The sequence below is a fragment of the Euprymna scolopes genome, chromosome 10 (genome assembly GCF_053919585.1).
Source record: "Euprymna scolopes isolate OS-2025 chromosome 10, ASM5391958v1, whole genome shotgun sequence".
Taxonomy (NCBI): domain Eukaryota; kingdom Metazoa; phylum Mollusca; class Cephalopoda; order Sepiida; family Sepiolidae; genus Euprymna; species Euprymna scolopes.
The window spans coordinates 135845401-135863772 of record NC_136491.1 but is presented as its reverse complement, the minus strand read 5'-3'; the positions used below and the strand labels follow the sequence as shown (position 1 = coordinate 135863772).

The window sequence follows — 18372 nt, the reverse complement described above, 5'->3', positions numbered from 1 at the left end:
GAAAACAAAAACAAACAAAAAATCTGTATGATGTACAAAGCTGTGACTGATCGAAAATATCATATTCCAAAAATCACATATATTGATAAGTAATTTCATTTTTTTACTAAGATCAAATTTTATGAGTAAGCGAAAAGGGACTCTCACGTCACAATCATAAAGATACAAGGAAAGATAACTCAATTGAAACTTGCAAGATCAGTCTTGTAATGCCTACGATTTCTCATTAATTGTTTAAAATCGTTTAAAAATGATTTTCTTTATACAAAAAAAAATCTACTTAATCAATTTACATGATTTTTGGAATATGATCTTTTAGTTCCGTCATCGGTATGTGCATCATAAAGATGTTTCTCTGTTCTTGTTTTTTAATATAAGGGAAATTTTGGACAGCCAGCAAATTACTTTATGATTATAAACAAAAACTAAAACAAAGAGTTTAAAAACATAATTTCGTAAAGTTAATTTGAAAATATTAGAAAACAAAAATTGTTATGAAATATTTTATTAAATGATTAAAATCATTTTTTTTTCTTCTGAAACTTTCAGTGTAGACACCTTTTTCAAAGTAAACTGTTGTTTTATTTTTTGTTAACTTTTTAATTTTTCACGAGAGGTCAATCCCTCAGGGAAAGAAAAATGAGACTTCAGTGTTGTAGATAGTTGTTGTCAATCTGAAGCGATGTTTTTGTGACTGGCACAGATTTTAAACAGGAGTTTAGTCACATCTTTGAAAACATTATTTCTGTAATTTTCGAATCAACCTTATGAAATAATATTTTCAAAGTTGCAAACTTGGTGATCCACTGGTTGTTAAACTCAGCAATCTGACACACAGGTTTTTAAAACCCTGTAATCCAACACACAGGTTGTTAAAACTCTGCAATCCGGCTGACAGGTTGTTAAACTTTGGGATCTTACTGACAGATTGTTAAATTGTAATTTGTTTTCCTATCTCATGCACAATCTTTAAATTAATTTTAGAAATTTTCTGTTCATCAATTGTTTGAAATCTGCTATTTTTGAAAATAATATTTCTTCTTTTTAATCTATGAATTTTCATTTTAGCCCTATCGCAAGATATCGATGCGACACTTCCGGCAGAATTACGATTGGCTGAACTTACAAAGAAATGTGTCACGGTTTGTTGCGCTTATTTTTATCGATCTCAATATTTTCTATTTCTTACATTTAAATTTCACACATTTATTTATTTTTTTAAAATATAGTTTAATTGTCATATCCAGTTGAATATCTGTTTGACATGTTGGCATGTGTTGGATGGCTTTAAGAAATTAACTTCTAAAGTAACCTGAATTTGACCAGATCTTTATTTATCTCTCTTTTTCTCTCGTTCAGTTTTATCACTCCCCTCCCATGTTTTCCTTAGCTTTTCACTATGAACAATCTGCTGATCCAACAACTCTCACCCATTCTTTCAATGTGACCATACCACCAAAGTCTCCCATTCTGCACCTATTTCCTTATTCTGTTCATCTTTCTTTGAGGTCATCAAAACTAAACTTGTTTTCAAAACTCACATTATACAGCCACTGTATTATTTCCATGTCATTTGTATCCATGCAGCGTATATCCTCAACTCTCACTGACCAGGTTTCACTTCCATAAACTATCACACTAGCCAGTACCCAGGTTTGATAGATTTTTTTCTTTTCGCTTAGTTGACAGTGGATAATGCTAATAATCATGTTGACATACTGTTTCTCATCAGATCATTGAAGTTAAGCCATGCTAAACCTGATCAGTACTAGATGGGTGACCATTTGGAAACACCAGGCACTGTATGTAGGAAGACGTCAACACCTCCCGCTAAGAACTGAATAAACCTAATATCATCATCTCCCTTGACTGGGATATACATTCGACTGGGGATTATTTGTGAATTTGGTGCTCCCTAGAAACTTCTTCCTTCAGAGGAAGTTAGTTCAACTCGCTTAGGGTGAATGCCACTGCATTCATTTAATTCTTTGCTATTAATGGCAGAAGTTTCTTGAATTTTCATCACTCCTAATTCGTTTAGATTAATAAAATAGGAAAATATGTATATACTAAACACATTACGAGTATATTCATTTTTACTTTGATTAAATTTCTTAATGGAACCAGAATTAGCAGAAAATAAACACTTAGCAGCAAAAGCAAATACTCACAGCATAAGATTTTGAATATCTTTGTTTTATAATATCATTGCTTATTAGTTGCAGTGGTCAACTTCCTTTCTGGTTTGCCCAATCAGAGATCATCGCTCAGGCAAGCTGATCATGTGACTGAGTGTATAAAAGTTTAAACCCGCAGCATTTTCTCCTTCTTTTTTACCTGGACTAACAACATGCTTCTCTGTTGGGGCACCATTTTACCTGGGCCCTTTGGCCCTGGGTCGGCAAGAAGATAAACACGCCAACATGGCTACCACCACACACGGACTTTAATATGGTACAACTTCCTAGAGGACTGTCCCTACACATAAACTCTCTCTAATACTAACCATCACAAATCCTTTCTCAGTGCAAGCATATAAACGAAGATAATTAATAAAGTTGTTTTATGAATGTTCGAATGAGACTCTTGTCTTTTAATTCTACACACTTCTTCAATAATGAGTGTGAAAAAACTAAACAAAAAAAAGGAATCTTTTTTATATTGAAAAAAAAAAAATGATGCAATAATTTGAGTTCCGTAGTTAAATATTTTGTATTAACTGAGTTTCTTATCACCATAGCATTTAGTTAGAAGTCAGAACTATGATCCTTAAAATAATATCCTCGTCATCTCCTCTCTCTCTCTCTCTTTCATATATATAGTGTGTAGTAAGTTATGAAATAATAAATATTGTTAAATATTTAGATACTTAACAAGAATCAGAATCTGTAATTGTATTGGAATTGGGTATTTAGCCCGGAATCGATAATCTTTCTGAATTGGGGAAAATATTGGAATCGTCCCATCACTAAAATATATATATATATATATATATATATATATATATGTCAGAACATTGTTAATTCATTACCCACACAGCAGCAGTTGTATAGCACAATAGTGAGAAGCCGTGACTGTCATTTGGGCGGTTGGGTGTCGATCCTGGCTTGAGGCAGTTGCCTGTGTATCCGCACTGATGAGCTGTGAAACAGCGAAACTGTACTGTATGTGGATGACTATATATATATATATATATATATATATATATATATATATACTTCAGAATAAAATTATCTAACAATCAATTGGTATGGAAACCTGTGATTATAAGTCTCATAAAATATTGACAGTAATACTCTATAAGTACTAACCCACCTAAATAAGAATTGCTCGAAATACAAGATAGAGCAAATAAATAAAATTTTAGCCAATCAATGAATTTAAAAATTCACATCCATACCATGCAATTTGGATGTGAATTGTTATATCCTTTTCATTAACTTCCCTTCCTTACTCTATGACATTTAAATACTTAAACAACTTTTAATTGTGATTTTCCATGTCTCACTGACTTTAGCAAATAAGGTGTAAACCATTATAACTATTTGTTAATATTTTCTCCTCTGAAGAGATGGTAGACATCGAAATCCTATAGGATAAGGAATTATAATATTTCAAATGTATTCTTTGTCTTACATAGAATAATAAAAATCTTTTGCTGTGAAATTCAAACATTTCACGTCATAAATTTTTAAATTCATTGAATGACTAAAATTTTTTATATATATATATATATATATATATATATATATATATACGTTTTATTTTTTATTACCGTATTTTTCTGTTAAGTTACATTATTGTTTCAGCTACTCAGCCGTTTTTTTGGCCGTTTGTAGCTTCCTCAGACTTTTACTGTAAAAGTCTGAGGAAGCTTTTACTGTAAAAGTCTGAGGAAGCTACAGACGACCAAAAAAACGGCTGAGTAGCTGAAACAATAATGTAACTTAACAGAAAAATACGGTAATAAAAAATAAAACGCATACTTGCTCTACAACAGTATTGAGCACTTTCTTCAGTTTTTATTAATTACCATTTCCACTATATATATATATATTTATTTTTATTATCAAATATTATTTTACATGCATAAAAGTATATCTATGGGCATGCATGTTTCTGGTTCTTAGCTGTCGTTAGGTTAGGATTGAACTCATGGTACCAGTATCCGCATTCTGATACTGTACGAGTGTACCACAGTCAATCACCACTTTAATACACAATTTTTTTATTACTTATAAATTTAAGATTTGTTGTTCATTTATTTATTTATTTTTTTGCGATATTAACAACTTCGAAACATTATTTTTTTCTGCTACCTCAGCATTTTTTTTAAGAGCACCAGTAACATGTATGTCCATAGGTATACTTTTATGCACATAAAATAATATTTAATAATAAAAATAAATAAATAAATACGCCCCATAAAAAATAAGGGTCAGTCTATATAATTTTAAAACATAATAAGTTAATTAAGGCAATTGTAAATGGTCAAATTAATCAATGATTCCTTTCCTCCAAAAGAAAATGGCTGCGAAAATAAGTTATCGCTAAAAATCGTAAACTTGATTTTCTTATATAAAAAAATTACTTGAACAATTTTTGTGTTTTTTCTTTTGTTTTTTTTTAATATATCATCTTCATTCCATGACAAGTAGGTGTACGATAAAGGTTTTTCTTAATTTTTGTTTATTGCCATAAGTGCAATTCTGAATAAGCACCAATTATTTTATTTTTCTGGCAGTAATACATTGAATTGTTTATTTTTTCTGACAGTATACATTGGATGTTTTAGCAAAAGAAATTAGCAGTTTTAATAAAGATATTCAAGATGAAGGTAAACCTACTTTGTTTTTGTTTTTTTAAACCTTGTAATTTTTTAACCACACACACATATATATATATATATATATATATATATATATATATATATATATATATTTCCATGATTCTTTGGGGAGGTACAAAATTAAAAATAGCAATCATGAAGGGAAGATTTTTTATTATTCATGATTAAAAGTAAAATACCTAAAACATGTTAAAAAAAAAAAAAAAAAAAAGTCTGAAGAAGAAAAAAAAAAGGGGGGGGGAGTCAGCTGACCGGTTTCATCCTCGCTTTCTCAAAGCTGTATCAAAAGATTTAAAAAGGGAAAATTGAAAATACGTACATTATTAAAATAAAGTTATGTTGTTAATGGGTTTAAAAAAAAAAACAGAAGCAATTAAAATAAAGCAACATTATATTTTCGAATATCCTAGAGGTTAATCACACTCAAACCTAAGAGACATTCCCTCTGCTTTTTATATTTAAATTTCTGCATGTTGGTATAATTGGACAAACAAAGTTATTCCAAAGTTGAAGAAGAGAAACTATTTAGAGTAGAAATCTCTCCAGTGTCTAGGGACAGTGAAAGGGCGGGATTTTGCTGCTTGTAGTGATGTATTTATGTTAAGGGGGCACAAGTGCAGCAAGTTCGTTGGAGCACATTTCATTGATGTACATGAATAACAAGCAGAGATGAAACATTGCGACGATGGGAAAAGGACTGGAGCCTGGTAAATATCACAGCATGTGTTTGCAATGAGGCTACCATACAGTAATGATTAATCATGAACACTGTTTGTAAAATGTAATTAATTTATGAAGACAATTTTTTTTTTTTTTTTTTTATTACATTTTCACCCCAAACAAGGCAAATTGCCACTTTGGTGTAGGGGGCTGCTATCAGGGGCAACAACTACTTGGGTACTATGTAGGGATTTTGGCAGCAAGATGTCTGTTCACGTTACACTTGAACTTCTGCACGTCAGTACTGTTGGGGAAGCAGGGACCTGGAATGGAATTCCAGAGTCTAGCGGTTCTGGGGAAGAAACTATTGGAGTAAAAAGATCTTTTACGTCTAGGGATCTCTACAGTGTGGAGGTGGGATTTAGCAGCCTGTCGGGTTTGTCGAGGGTGCTCACGTCGTGGGGGCACAAGTGATTGCAGTTCGTCAGAGCATTCACCACTAAAATACTTGTAGAAAAGGCAGAGGGATGCAACATTTCGTTGATGGGACATTGATTAATAGTAAATAAAAAAATGTAAAATTGTAACTGTATCAAACCCCCCACCCTCATCCTCACCCCCCAAAAAACTGATGAAGCCCAGCAAACTATCACCAATGCTGACACTATTCCAATGATTATTATTTTTATTTATATTATATTTATTATTGTCTTACTGTTATTTATGGTATTGTTGTTGTTTCATTTATTGCCATTCTATTTAGTATATTTTGTTTCTTTTTTTACTTAATGGTACTACGTTATTGCTATGGTTAGTTCTATTAGTATCATTATGAGTATTATTATCAGTAATATTGTCATTATTTGTATTATTTTTGTTCTCCATACTGCTATCATTATTAACATAATTTATAATAACAGTAGAAGTATTACAATTTTGTCACTTAATCTAATTTCCTAGACAACGTTAGGACATGGGTAGGCTAGCTTTTAAATAAGAAAATAGGATTTTATGAATAACCGAAGAGCAGTTGTCTTGAAAACAGTCTAAGAAAAAACAATGGGAGATAACCCAACAATAATTCAAACTAGCAAGATTTATATTGTAATGCCCATGAATTCCCATTAATTGCTTAAAAATGATTTTCTTTATAAAAATAAAACTGCTTGATTAATTTATATGATTTTTGGAATATGATATTTTCGTTTAGTAATGGGTATATTTACATCATACGGATTTTTCTTTATTTTTGTTTTTTAATATGGTAAGAATTCTGGACAAGAACTAAATTTTTTTTACCAAAACTATTCTGTTAAGATAAAGGTGCATTTTTTTTTTTGTAAATGTTTTTCTCCTTACATTAAAAAAAAAAACAACAAAAAAAAAAGCCTTCTGTAACTGCCTTCATGGAAAAGCAAGTAAATAAAAAGAATGTTATTTACGAAAAAATATTCATTCTTGCCTTCACAGAACAGTTTTAATTAACAATAAGTTTTAAATTTATTTACTATTATGATTAATATCATTTGTAGTAATAGTAGTAGTAGTAGTATTACAATTTAGTCACTTAACATATTTTCCCGGGCAATGTTGGGACATGGTTATGCTAGATTTTAAATAGGAAAAGAAAATTTGGGTTTGTATTACTGTACACATAGATTCGAAAAAGTTGTCAAAAAACAAATATAGAACAAATAAATGTTATCAAAGGAAAGATAAGTTACTTTTCTACCTAACTGGATATATTTTTTGTGTTTTTATTCAGTGTAACATGTTTATTCAGCTCGAAAAACATGCAGTGTTTACCGATGTATTGGAAAATTCAAAATGGCAGCCGACTCTCTCTCGGAGAGGGTACGTTTGGGAAAAGGTATTATAAATAATAAACTAGACAAAATACTGTTAGAAATTCGCTCAATATATGTTACCGTGACATAAGTTGACATATATTCGGTTGTTTGTTTTTTGTTGTTTGTTCTATATTTGTTTTTTGACAACTTTTTCGAATCTATGTGTACAGTAATACAAACCCGAAAATTTTATGAGTAACCTAAGAATGGCTGTCTTGAAAACAATTTAAGAAAAAACAATGGGAGATAACTCCACAAAAACGACCTTCATGAAAAAGCTAGTAAATAAAAAGTGTTACTTACAAAACGAAAAATGAAACAATATTCATTCTTGCCTTCGCAGAACAGTTTTAATTAAAAATAAGTTTTAAATTTATTTTCTTTTATAAATCTCCAAAGATTACAAAACAAAACATTTTGTTAATAGAATATTTTTTTTTTCATTAAAAACAAAATCTCCTCCAATAGTGTATTGCTTGTTTATAATTCAACTGGAAGTAAAAGACACCACTGTCAACTCAAATGTGTTCAATTTGTATTTGCTGATTATTTTTAAGCATATTTGAATTTTTCCAAAGCCCTCCTCTCTCCCCATGGTAATAATTTGAAATTATCTCCTTTGTCTTGTAAAAATTGCTTCGATAAATTATTGCTGGTAGGTTAACCATAAAGTTTGATTTTCTCTTTTTTAATAAAACTACTCAATTGATTTGCATGTTTTTTAGTTTACAATATTTCTTTCCATTATAAATATTCTTTTTTTTTCATGGTTGGGCTTTGCTTGCACTGTTTTCTTTTTGTTGTTTGTTTTTCATTTTTTACTGAGTGACAAAACTTTATGAACCGGTGGATTTTAGTAGAAATTTATGGTGAAACTACTTTTAATGAACGGGGGTGATCCCCATCCCCTGGATAGATACGCATTTCCATATAATCTTGACATGTAACACTAAAATATGTAAGTAATCAGTGCTCTACAGACGAATTTATCTTTAGTTGACCTTTGACAACTAAATAATTTTGTTTATCAATCAAATAGAAAAGTTACGAGCCAAGCCCACATGATTTTTGGAATATGACACCTTTGTTCCATTATGAGTACATATATTATAAAGATTTTTCTCTATTGTTAAATAAGTGTAATTCTAAATATTCACCGAATTTTATGTTGAAAAATTTGAATGTTTATAACATTCGAATTTCTTCAGATGCTTTTAAAAGACCTTTGTTTAAAAAAATAGAGTATATTGTTTTATTAAACTTTTATTGCTTAAATTATTTGACTTTGCTCGTTTTTTTAAAAAAAAAGTTTGAAAAGAAATTTTTCATTAAGTAATGAGCTTTGGAAGATTGTTGTTGAAAAAAAAAAAAACACAATCACCAAAAGATAAACGTTTCTAGTCGACACTTGGAAAAATCACTCGCAAATGTGACCGTTTCACTTGCAACGTAAAGCCCTGGTAATATAAACATTTTTAGTGCTTGTCATGTTGTATTGCATAAATGTTCACAATTACGACGCATCAACAATTCTGGGGGTTCATAAAAGTGAAAATCTTGTTCTCGTACGTCTTGGCCGAGTCCTTGAGTGGCTTGTGTCCCACTACTCATTACATCTGAAAACAAAAGCTTTCTCAACACATAGTAACAAACACAAGCGTCTATTATTTTTTGGACAACTGGATTTTATTCAGCCACAATAAATTTAATATGGCCGAAGGTGTGTCATCGTTTCTTGCTACCTTACAGGGGTGGGGCCTATTTTGCTATGATCTTAGCCGGCATTTGCTTCTTCTTGTCACCCCCTCCCCCTTTCCCTGAGAATTTTATCTAATCCATTCTCTCTGGATCCAGAAACAGACTTTTTTTTTTTAATCTGCTCTCTCTGACACCCAGACTCAGACTCTCCCTATCTCATTTGAATCTTCCGCCAAAATCACGTTCCATAAATCGTTCTGTGATGTGACAATCCGACAACTGCTTTGCTTGTTCTACCCGTCTCTCTAATATTGTCCTGACACTTTTAATAAACAATCTGCCTGTGCTAATAACTTCTAATCTAAAAAAACAATTACCTCCAATTCTCAATTCTATATATCGCACTGGCCACAACTGCCAGTCTGTCTACATCGGGTCTATTATACAACATCCAGAACCCCCCGTAAAAAACAGAAATAAAGAAAAATATGTACGATGTATGTACCTGTGACAAAAAAAAATATTGTATGCCAAAAATCATGTAGACTGACCAAGTAGTTTTATTTTTATAAAGAAAATAATTTTTAAATGGATTTCAGTCCCCCCCTCCTCCCCCCAGTATTCCTTCCGATGTTAAAAATGGCGTTTGAAAATCTCACAAATTTGAATTGAAGTAATCTCTCCTCTTCCTTCAAACTGTTTCCAAGATAGCGTCGCAAGATCGTGGCTCATAGTTTAGCCATAAAATTCGGTTTTCTTATTTAAAAATAAACTACTTGATCAATTTAAATGATTTTTGGAATATGATGTTTTCTTTTCATCAGCATATAGCATACAGATTTTTTATTTATTTATTTTTATTTCATTGGGGGAATAACGGACAAGTACCACATTTTTGTTTAATTTATTTCCTTCATTTGATTATAGGTTTTTTCATGCATGTAATATAAACGAAATTGTTTTTTGCCTCGTTTTCTGGAATATAATTTAAAGAATATTTTTTTCCTTTTCAGTAGAAACACAAATGATTACAGAAATCAATTCATTGACTAATGAAAATACATTTTATGACTTGTGCCATAAACAAAGGTATTTTTTATACATATATACTTACTAGCATATATATATGGTTATCCCAAAATTTTGTAAACATTTGCAAAAAATTGAAATTTGACTCTACAAAGAATAACAAAAAAAAACAAAAACAAAAATTAATCCTCAAAATAAAAACCATAATTTTCTAAGACTTTCTGCCAGTGATCTGCAAGTTTTTGGACCTGGTTAAAGTACCATTCAGCCAGTTTCCAAGCTAAGAATTCTTGACACACATCCTCAACTTTATCAAATGAGTTGAATTGGCAACCTTTCAGAAAGTGTTGTGTTGAGCGTGGAGCACAATCAGGACCGTAAGTTGTATGTGGCAGAACCTCAACGCCGTCCAGTTCTTCAAATGTTTCTTTGGTCTTTCTGGCGATGTTTGGTGTTGTATCAAAGCTTGCTTTCGGTTGATCAGGGCCAGGTACTTCTGCTTCAACTTTCGTAGAAATGCTCCATTTGCTTACAGTAAAATTTGGTACTGATGGCATGACCATTCGGAACTCAAAAACTCCTTAAAGTTTCACCAAATGTACAACATAACTTTCTCAATGAATCAATCTTGTTTTGGAACTGACGGTGTCTCTTGCTCTTTCTGAACCCATTGATTGTGCTGGACCAGATAGAACCATTTCTTGTCTGATGTCACAATGTGCTTTCAAAAACTCTCATTCAATGGATTGCTGATCAATTGATGGTAAATTTCAACTTATCTGTTGGCTTTTGCTCTGATGAGTTTGTGCAGATTTTAATGCAGCTTTTTGTGAACAAAATCAAGTTTTTTCAAGTATGGGTGAATTGTTGATTTGCCAACTCCAGGCTCATCAGTCAATACTTGAGTGCTCGATGAAGGCGCAATGTCCCACCCGGTTTGCAAGTCTCCATCATCCAACTTTAATGGCCGTCTTGAACTAGGCTTCAAGACTTATGTTGCCAAAATTGAAACGCTTGTACCACTTTGAGATGGCCGCATTTGCAATTGTCCCTTTTACTTTCGGCAGCACAAATCTCTTTTGTGACTTTTCTGGTTGAAAGGCCCCCGCTTCCAGTAGTAACGAATTAAAACTTGCAGCTCAATTTTATCAATTGGCATCTGGAATAGAAAGATGAAAATCACTGTAACAATATAAACAAAAAAAAACTGCATAAAAATTCAATTTTTCCCAAGTGTTTACAAACTTTTGAAACAACCGAATACATATATATATACGATAGTATTTTGTGTGTCATGATTACATTTTTTTTCTTCCGTATGATTGTTGTTTAATTATTATGACCTTCCATTTCTTGTAATAAATAATTTTACTAAGAATTCTTCATAAATTTTCATTTTGGTTTCGATTATAGCTGATGGCACTTAAGTCATCTATTTTTTTTTTATAAATAATTTTACCAAGAATTCTTCATAAGTGTTGGTTTCAGTTTCGATAAAAGCTGAAGGAACTCAAGTTATATATATATATATATTATATATTTTTTCTTCACAAGTTCTGGTTTCGGTTTCCATTCAAGCTGATGCACCCAAGTCATATGGATATATATTTTTATTTTTGAAATCATAACTTTATAATATATAAGAATCGATAGAAAATTGACTGTATAATAATATATACAAAATCTGCATAAATTAAAATATCATATTTAAGCGTATTTTACGACCGGGCTATGCCGGGCATTCCTGCTAGCTTAGATAAATACTTCTGCAGTTTTAACAAAAGAGCTACAATAATATCAGGGCATCTCCATTTATGTTAAACATCCACACAATGCCAACATCAATATATTACATATGAAAGAGTCCGCTGTGGAATTTTCATAGGTCCTGCTAATCTAATATATAAACGGCTATGTGTCTGCCTGTTGGTTTGTCTATCTGTCTGTTTCCATATTTTCAAACTCTATCTCCTCTGAAACTAAAAGTCACAGAGCGGCACCAGGAGCCTCAAATGATTGGATTTTTTATGGACCGTTCTTTTATGGGTCATTAGCCGGTTAAAATAGTTTTTAAAAATGAGTAAAAATTGAAAAAATCGGTAAACATTTGTTACATTCATCTTAGTTTATTTTTAATCAGTTTATATGCGTGTCACGTTGGTACAGTGGTAACATCACCAGCTTTGAATGCTACAGTTTTGCTTTCGGTTTCAATTCTAGCTGATGGCACCAAAATACTTTTATTTTTTTTACTTTTAAAATCATGACTCTGTAATAATATATATGAAATGTAGACAAATTAAAATATCATATTTAAGTGTATCTTACGACCGAGCAAAACACCTTATCCCTGCTCCCCGCTAATATATATATATACACACACACACACATATATATATATATATATTACTCCAGGTCACTTATTGTTTTTTTTTTTGTTAGTTACTTTAAATTATTTATTGAAATGAATGCAGTGGATGAAAGATAGAAAACGGTCAAGATGAGAACAGTAGTCTGAATAATCAAAATAATACAAATGATCAATCTTCATCTCAAAAATGCAGATGCATAATATGGATTTAAGTTCTTGTTCAGAATTTGATTTACTTTAAAAACACAAAAATAAAAAAAAATCTGTATGATGTACATGCCTGTTACAAAACTAATATCATATTCCAAAAATCATATAAATTGATCAAGTAGTTTTAGTTTTATAAAGTGAATATGATTATCTCCTTTTGTTTCTTCCAAATGGCGAAGCAAGACGGTCGCTCTTCTGTTACTCATAAAATTTTTAGTTTTTTAGTAAAAAAATATAATTAATTGATCAAATTATGTGATTTTTTTTTTTTTTTTAAATGTATTTTCGTTTCATCATGGGTGCATACATCATACAGATTTTTCTTTATTTCTTGTTTTTTAATAGATGAGGAATTCTGGACAAGAATCCAATTTTTAATTGTTACCTCCTTTAGATGATCTCTCTTGCCAGACAATTGAACCAATTAACAATACCTTTCAATTTCTGTATTATTGTTTCAATACTGTATATTTATCATATTTTTACAGATATACAGAAAATCCTGAAAATGTTGAGATCAATAAAACTGTCGCCCAATTTGAATCCGTGATAAAAAAGTAAGTTTTGTTTCTTTTTTTTTTAATTTGAATCCGTTATAAACAGTAAGTTTCTTTCTTTCTTTAAAAAATTTTAATCTGTTTTAAAAAAAGTGGTTATCTTTCAGATGCAAGGTTCCTTGTTTACTTGCGGTTGTAACGATGTAAGATTCCGTTGTACGGAAGACCAAATCGGCCATAATTTAAATATTTAAATTTATTTACTGAATTTAAATATTTAAATTGATATACTGTTTAAATGATAATATACGTCTACGATGTTTTTATTGGCGCTTTTCTTCGTATTTTTTAATAACATTTTTTTGCACCATTTACAAGTTTTTTTTTTACAAATATTTTTTTTAATACTGTAATAGTAAAATAAAGTTACATTTATTAATTATACGAAAAAAGTATCTCGTAATGTTTTCACACGAGATTTTTTTCCTGTTGATTTCTAACTTCAGTTACAAATTTCTAATAAAGATTATTATTTTTTTATTATTAAAAATACATTTCATGAAAACACTCATTATAAAATGTTCACGTTGTTTAATTAAAAGTTCTCAATTTTAATCTAATAGTTTCATAATTTTGTTATTTTGTTACAAATTTCTAATAAAGATTATTTTAATTTTAACGGTAATTTGGTTTTCATTGTAAACTCCGTCATGTTAAAGGCGTTAAAATCACTTTAAATAGTAAATCAATTTTAATATTTAAAAAAAAAGAGAAATCAACAGGAAACAAATCTCGTGTGAAAACATTACGAGATACTTTTTCCGTATAATTAATAAATGTATCTTTATTTTACTATTACAGTATTAAAAAAATTATTTGTAAAAAGAACTTGTAAATGGTGCAAAAAAATGTTATTAAAAATGCGAAGAAAAGCGCCAATAAAAACATCATAGACATTTTGGCCGATTTGGTCTTCCGTACAACGGAATCTTACATCGTTAAAACCGCAAGTAAACAATGAACCTTGCATCTGAAAGATAACCAAAAAAGTTTTTATTTTTTTAAAATTTGAAATTTGAGATAAAAAGTAGACATAGCTTTTTAGTTTTTTTTTAAAATTTGAATCCGTTATCAAAAAAGTAAGTTTATTTTTTTTTTGCCTTTGGTTGTAACATGTTTTTCACTTGACAATGGAATCCTTACTAGAGAGAACTGCAAAAGAAAATACTGATCAGATATTTATTAATCTTCAAAAATGAGAGCCTGTGTTTGTCTGTCTGTTCAATAACTACTTTTAGGATACTAGCAAATATATCCTCCTTCTGGTCGCATATTTTTGCTAGACTTGGAGAATTATATAATCGTGCAAGTATTGCATACAGTGTGTAGTTAAAGCAAAATGAAATTGTTTTGGACTCTTGAAATAATTTCTATTGCAATAACCCTTAAATCTGAGTGGCTTCCGGGCCTTGATAAGTGGTGATCACTGTGTAAAAAAAGCAAAAAAACAAAAAAAAAAAACAGCCGTTGCCTGGGATTGAATGAAAATCAATGAATGTTCCACACTTCCAATACTTTTATGGTCATCGAAATTGGTGAAATCATCTATTTTTTAATCAGATTGATTGATTACCTGCTCTAGTTTAGGACCTACCGTGGTGCACCAGGAGGAAACTTCACATGCCTCTCTGTAGTGACTTAGTTCACAATATATTTAGTCTACATTGCACTGTAGAGAACCTACTGTTGATTTTATAAAATTATTTTTATATAATGACTTGAATTAAAAGTTTACAATGCAAAAGTCAAGTATCACAGTTAAATGGTGTTTTAAAGACAAACGTTGATTTCAAGTGCACCTCAGTCTTATCAAAGAACCAACTGTTGCTTTTATATGCCAAGCCCTTTTGCTTGTGCAATGATAAAACTTCTCAAATGCACTTGTAATATTAGGCTGTATAACAACATTATTTTTTATCAAAATCAGACTGTTCCTTCTTGATCAGAGTTTTTCAATTATTTATTTTTAATATTTATCAGAGGCATTCTGATACAAAACCTATCTAAGAATACTCATAAATAAGTACATTTATGTGGAATTTATAAAAAAAATCAGCTGTTTTGGAGTCCATAGGAAACAAACTCACATGCATACACAAAGTGCCTTTTATATATAAGTAGATAAAGGTCTCTGCCTAAGCATGATCATTTTCAAGTCTAATGTAAACAAATTTTGATATTTAGCCCTCGTAAATAATTGTATTCTACCAAATTTCCACCACCAATGATCACTAAACTGTCAAATCAGTGACCACTATACTCAGTAGCCCTTATTCTTGAGTGGCCTTTGGGCCTTCATAAGCGGAGACTTCCTTATTAAAAAAATATATATATTCTGAAATGAGACAATTTCTGCAATGTATTCATTATGTTTTAAAAAATTGTGACTAATGGACAGACTGACAAAATCTCAATTTCTATAAGATTAACAGGGCTACTTGGAATTGCCCCTAGCAAAAATGTAACATCTATTCCTCTCTCTTTCCCCTTCACCCACCTCACTCCCCTCTTTTTTATTCATCCAGCCTATTGTTCTCTCTGAACATACACATACATAACTTGAGTTGGCATAAGGGAAACAAGTTAGTGAAAAAAATCTGAGTCGCTTCCTTTTTACATAACATTAAAAATCAGATTTAAAATTTCAATGATAAAAGGGAGATAATCTTCTGTCAAACTTTATTAGAGTTGCTTCCCTTTTATTAACCAGATTTTTTTCACACATACGAAACCATGGCGAAAAAACAAAAACAAAAACAACTCCAAGAATATAAAACCATCTATGGAGCTAGTAACTTTTCTCCTTTCTTTTCTTTTCCAACATAACGACCAACATGCCTGATGAAGGTCGAAGGCTACACCGACCAAAACGTTGCACAAACAACACTCAAGATGAGAACAATAGTCTGATCAAAACAAGTAGTACAAAGAATGTTTACTTCTTGATAATTTTAAATGATATAAATGGTCATTTGACTCCTAAATAATAAACCTTTTTTTATTTATTTTTTCTAAATGTTACTTGATATGAAATTTTGATAATAAAATTTGCTTCCAAGGGAGAATTGAGAATTTTTTTTCTTTGGGTCTGTTAATCATGATTTGTCCGATGATTGTGGAAATGTTTTAAAAGACAAGGTGTGTATATATATATATATATATATATATACTTGTTTATTGTTATATAAACATGCTCAAATCCCGCTGCTACAAATAGCCACTTGTTTCAATCAAACAACAGATATCATCAGGCAGCGACTTGACTATTCAAAAGTTCAAGTCGCTGCCTGATGATATCTGTTGTTTGATTGAAATAAGTGGCTATTTGTAGCAGCGGGATGTGAGCATGTTTATATAACAATAAACAAGTATTATCAGCTCTTTTTATTGAGCCCTATCTAACAACCTCGTTGAATTCATTAGTCCATTACTTTTGAATATAAAAACACCCGAGTATATATATATATATATATATATATATATATATATATATGAATGACTGAAACAAGGGTTTTTGTTGATGTTTATTATTGTTTTTAACACCTTCGTTAATAGTTTGATTTCAGTTTTTTATTTAGTAGTAGTGGTATTCACTCTGTTTTCTGTATGGAAATATATTACTAATCAAAAATACTTTCAAATATTGTCATGTTTACAATTTTTCCCTTGAAAAAAAAAAAAATAACAATTGCAATATGAGATAAAGTAATAAAAAAAACAACTTAAGCTGTAAATCATTTATTTATTTTTTTTTTTATAGTTTTACCAAATCGAAACAAATTTGTTTTTATTTGATTATTTTGAATCTTAAAAATACCAAAAAAATATTTGAATGTTTAAACTATTTTGAAATGAATTCTTGGCTTATTAAAACATTTGAATGTCCAAACTGTTAAGATATCAATTTTTAAAACCCAGAAACATTGACTTATCGCTATTTCTTCTATTACTAGCATTTCAGCCCGGCGTTGCCCGGGTGTTTGGAGGTATATGTTGAGCAAAAAAAAAAAGAAAAAAAGCAGGCAATTTTTTAACCCCTATTATGACCCCTTAACATTTATTGTTTTGGGCTCAAATTAAGTTATTAAGTTAGATCCATCTCCAAGGAATCTGTATCTAAAATTTCAAGTGTTTAGACCCAAGCTTGGCAGAGAAGTTTGGTAGAGTTCTCAAAGGTCAAATCATTGAACTTTGACCCCTTAACAGCCAAATTTCTGGCCGAAAACTGATCACAAAGATTTTTTCAAATCTCAGTACCCTGTATATCAAATTTTGAGTCCGTAGACTTAAAATTGACAGAGTTATTGCGTTGGCAAATGTATACAGACACACACAGAGACACGTTCACTTTTCTAGATATATAGATAAAAAAGAAACGTTATCTGTGTGTCTAAGTTCATTCCCTATGGACTCTAAAACAGCTGGGCTGATTTTTATAAATTTTTGTATGAAGGTACTTTGTGTCTGGCAGTGTTCTAAGATAGGTTTTATGTCGGAATGTCTTCAATAAGTATCGATAATCAAAATAATCCGATGAAAAAAGAAACAGGCAATTTTGACCAAAGTTAACACCTTACACAGCTTAACATCACAAATGCATTGGAGAAGTTTTATTACCGCACAAGCCGAAAGGCCCAACATATAATATCAACAGTAAGTTCTTTGGTATGACAGGGACGCGTTCGAAATAAGTGTTTGTTTAAAGCACAATTTCACAATGATGCTTGACCTTTTCATTTTAAATTTACATTCAAGCTATTAACATTGCACAACCAGTAATGCAAGGCATAAAAAATCAATAGTAATTTCTTTGATATGACAAGGGCACGTTCAAAATGAATGTTTCTGTTTAGATCACAAACCATAATACTTGACTTTTGCATTTTAAACTTTAATTCAAGCCTCTATATATGAAAATAATTTTATAAAATCAACAGTAGGTTCATTACATTGTAGACTACAATGTATTATGAACTTAGTCACTGCGAGAGATATGTGAAGCTTCCTCCAGGTGCATCACAATGGGTACCAATTAGAACAAGCAATCAACCAATTAGATTTAGAAATTCGTTATTTCATCGATTTCGATGATAATAAAAATGAGTCACAAAAACTATATACTGGTGAATATAGAATGGTTCATTTATT

At 30.5% G+C, this 18372-nt stretch overlaps 1 protein-coding gene across 2 annotated transcripts in view; it reads left to right on the top strand.

Annotated features, from left to right (window-relative positions):
• LOC145286288 (uncharacterized) overlaps positions 1 to 18372 on the top strand; it is a 60285-nt gene that overhangs the window by 18626 nt on the left and 23287 nt on the right. Inside the window, exons 3-6 of one of the 2 annotated variants that reach the window (XM_080135148.1) lie at positions 1069 to 1142; positions 4777 to 4837; positions 10074 to 10146; positions 13156 to 13224. In XM_080135148.1, the coding sequence (XP_079991274.1) occupies positions 1069 to 1142; positions 4777 to 4837; positions 10074 to 10146; positions 13156 to 13224 (277 nt within the window). Of the gene's footprint in view, positions 1 to 1068; positions 1143 to 4776; positions 4838 to 10070; positions 10147 to 13155; positions 13225 to 18372 lie in introns of both variants that reach the window. The other variant, XM_080135147.1, reaches the window with a different exon arrangement.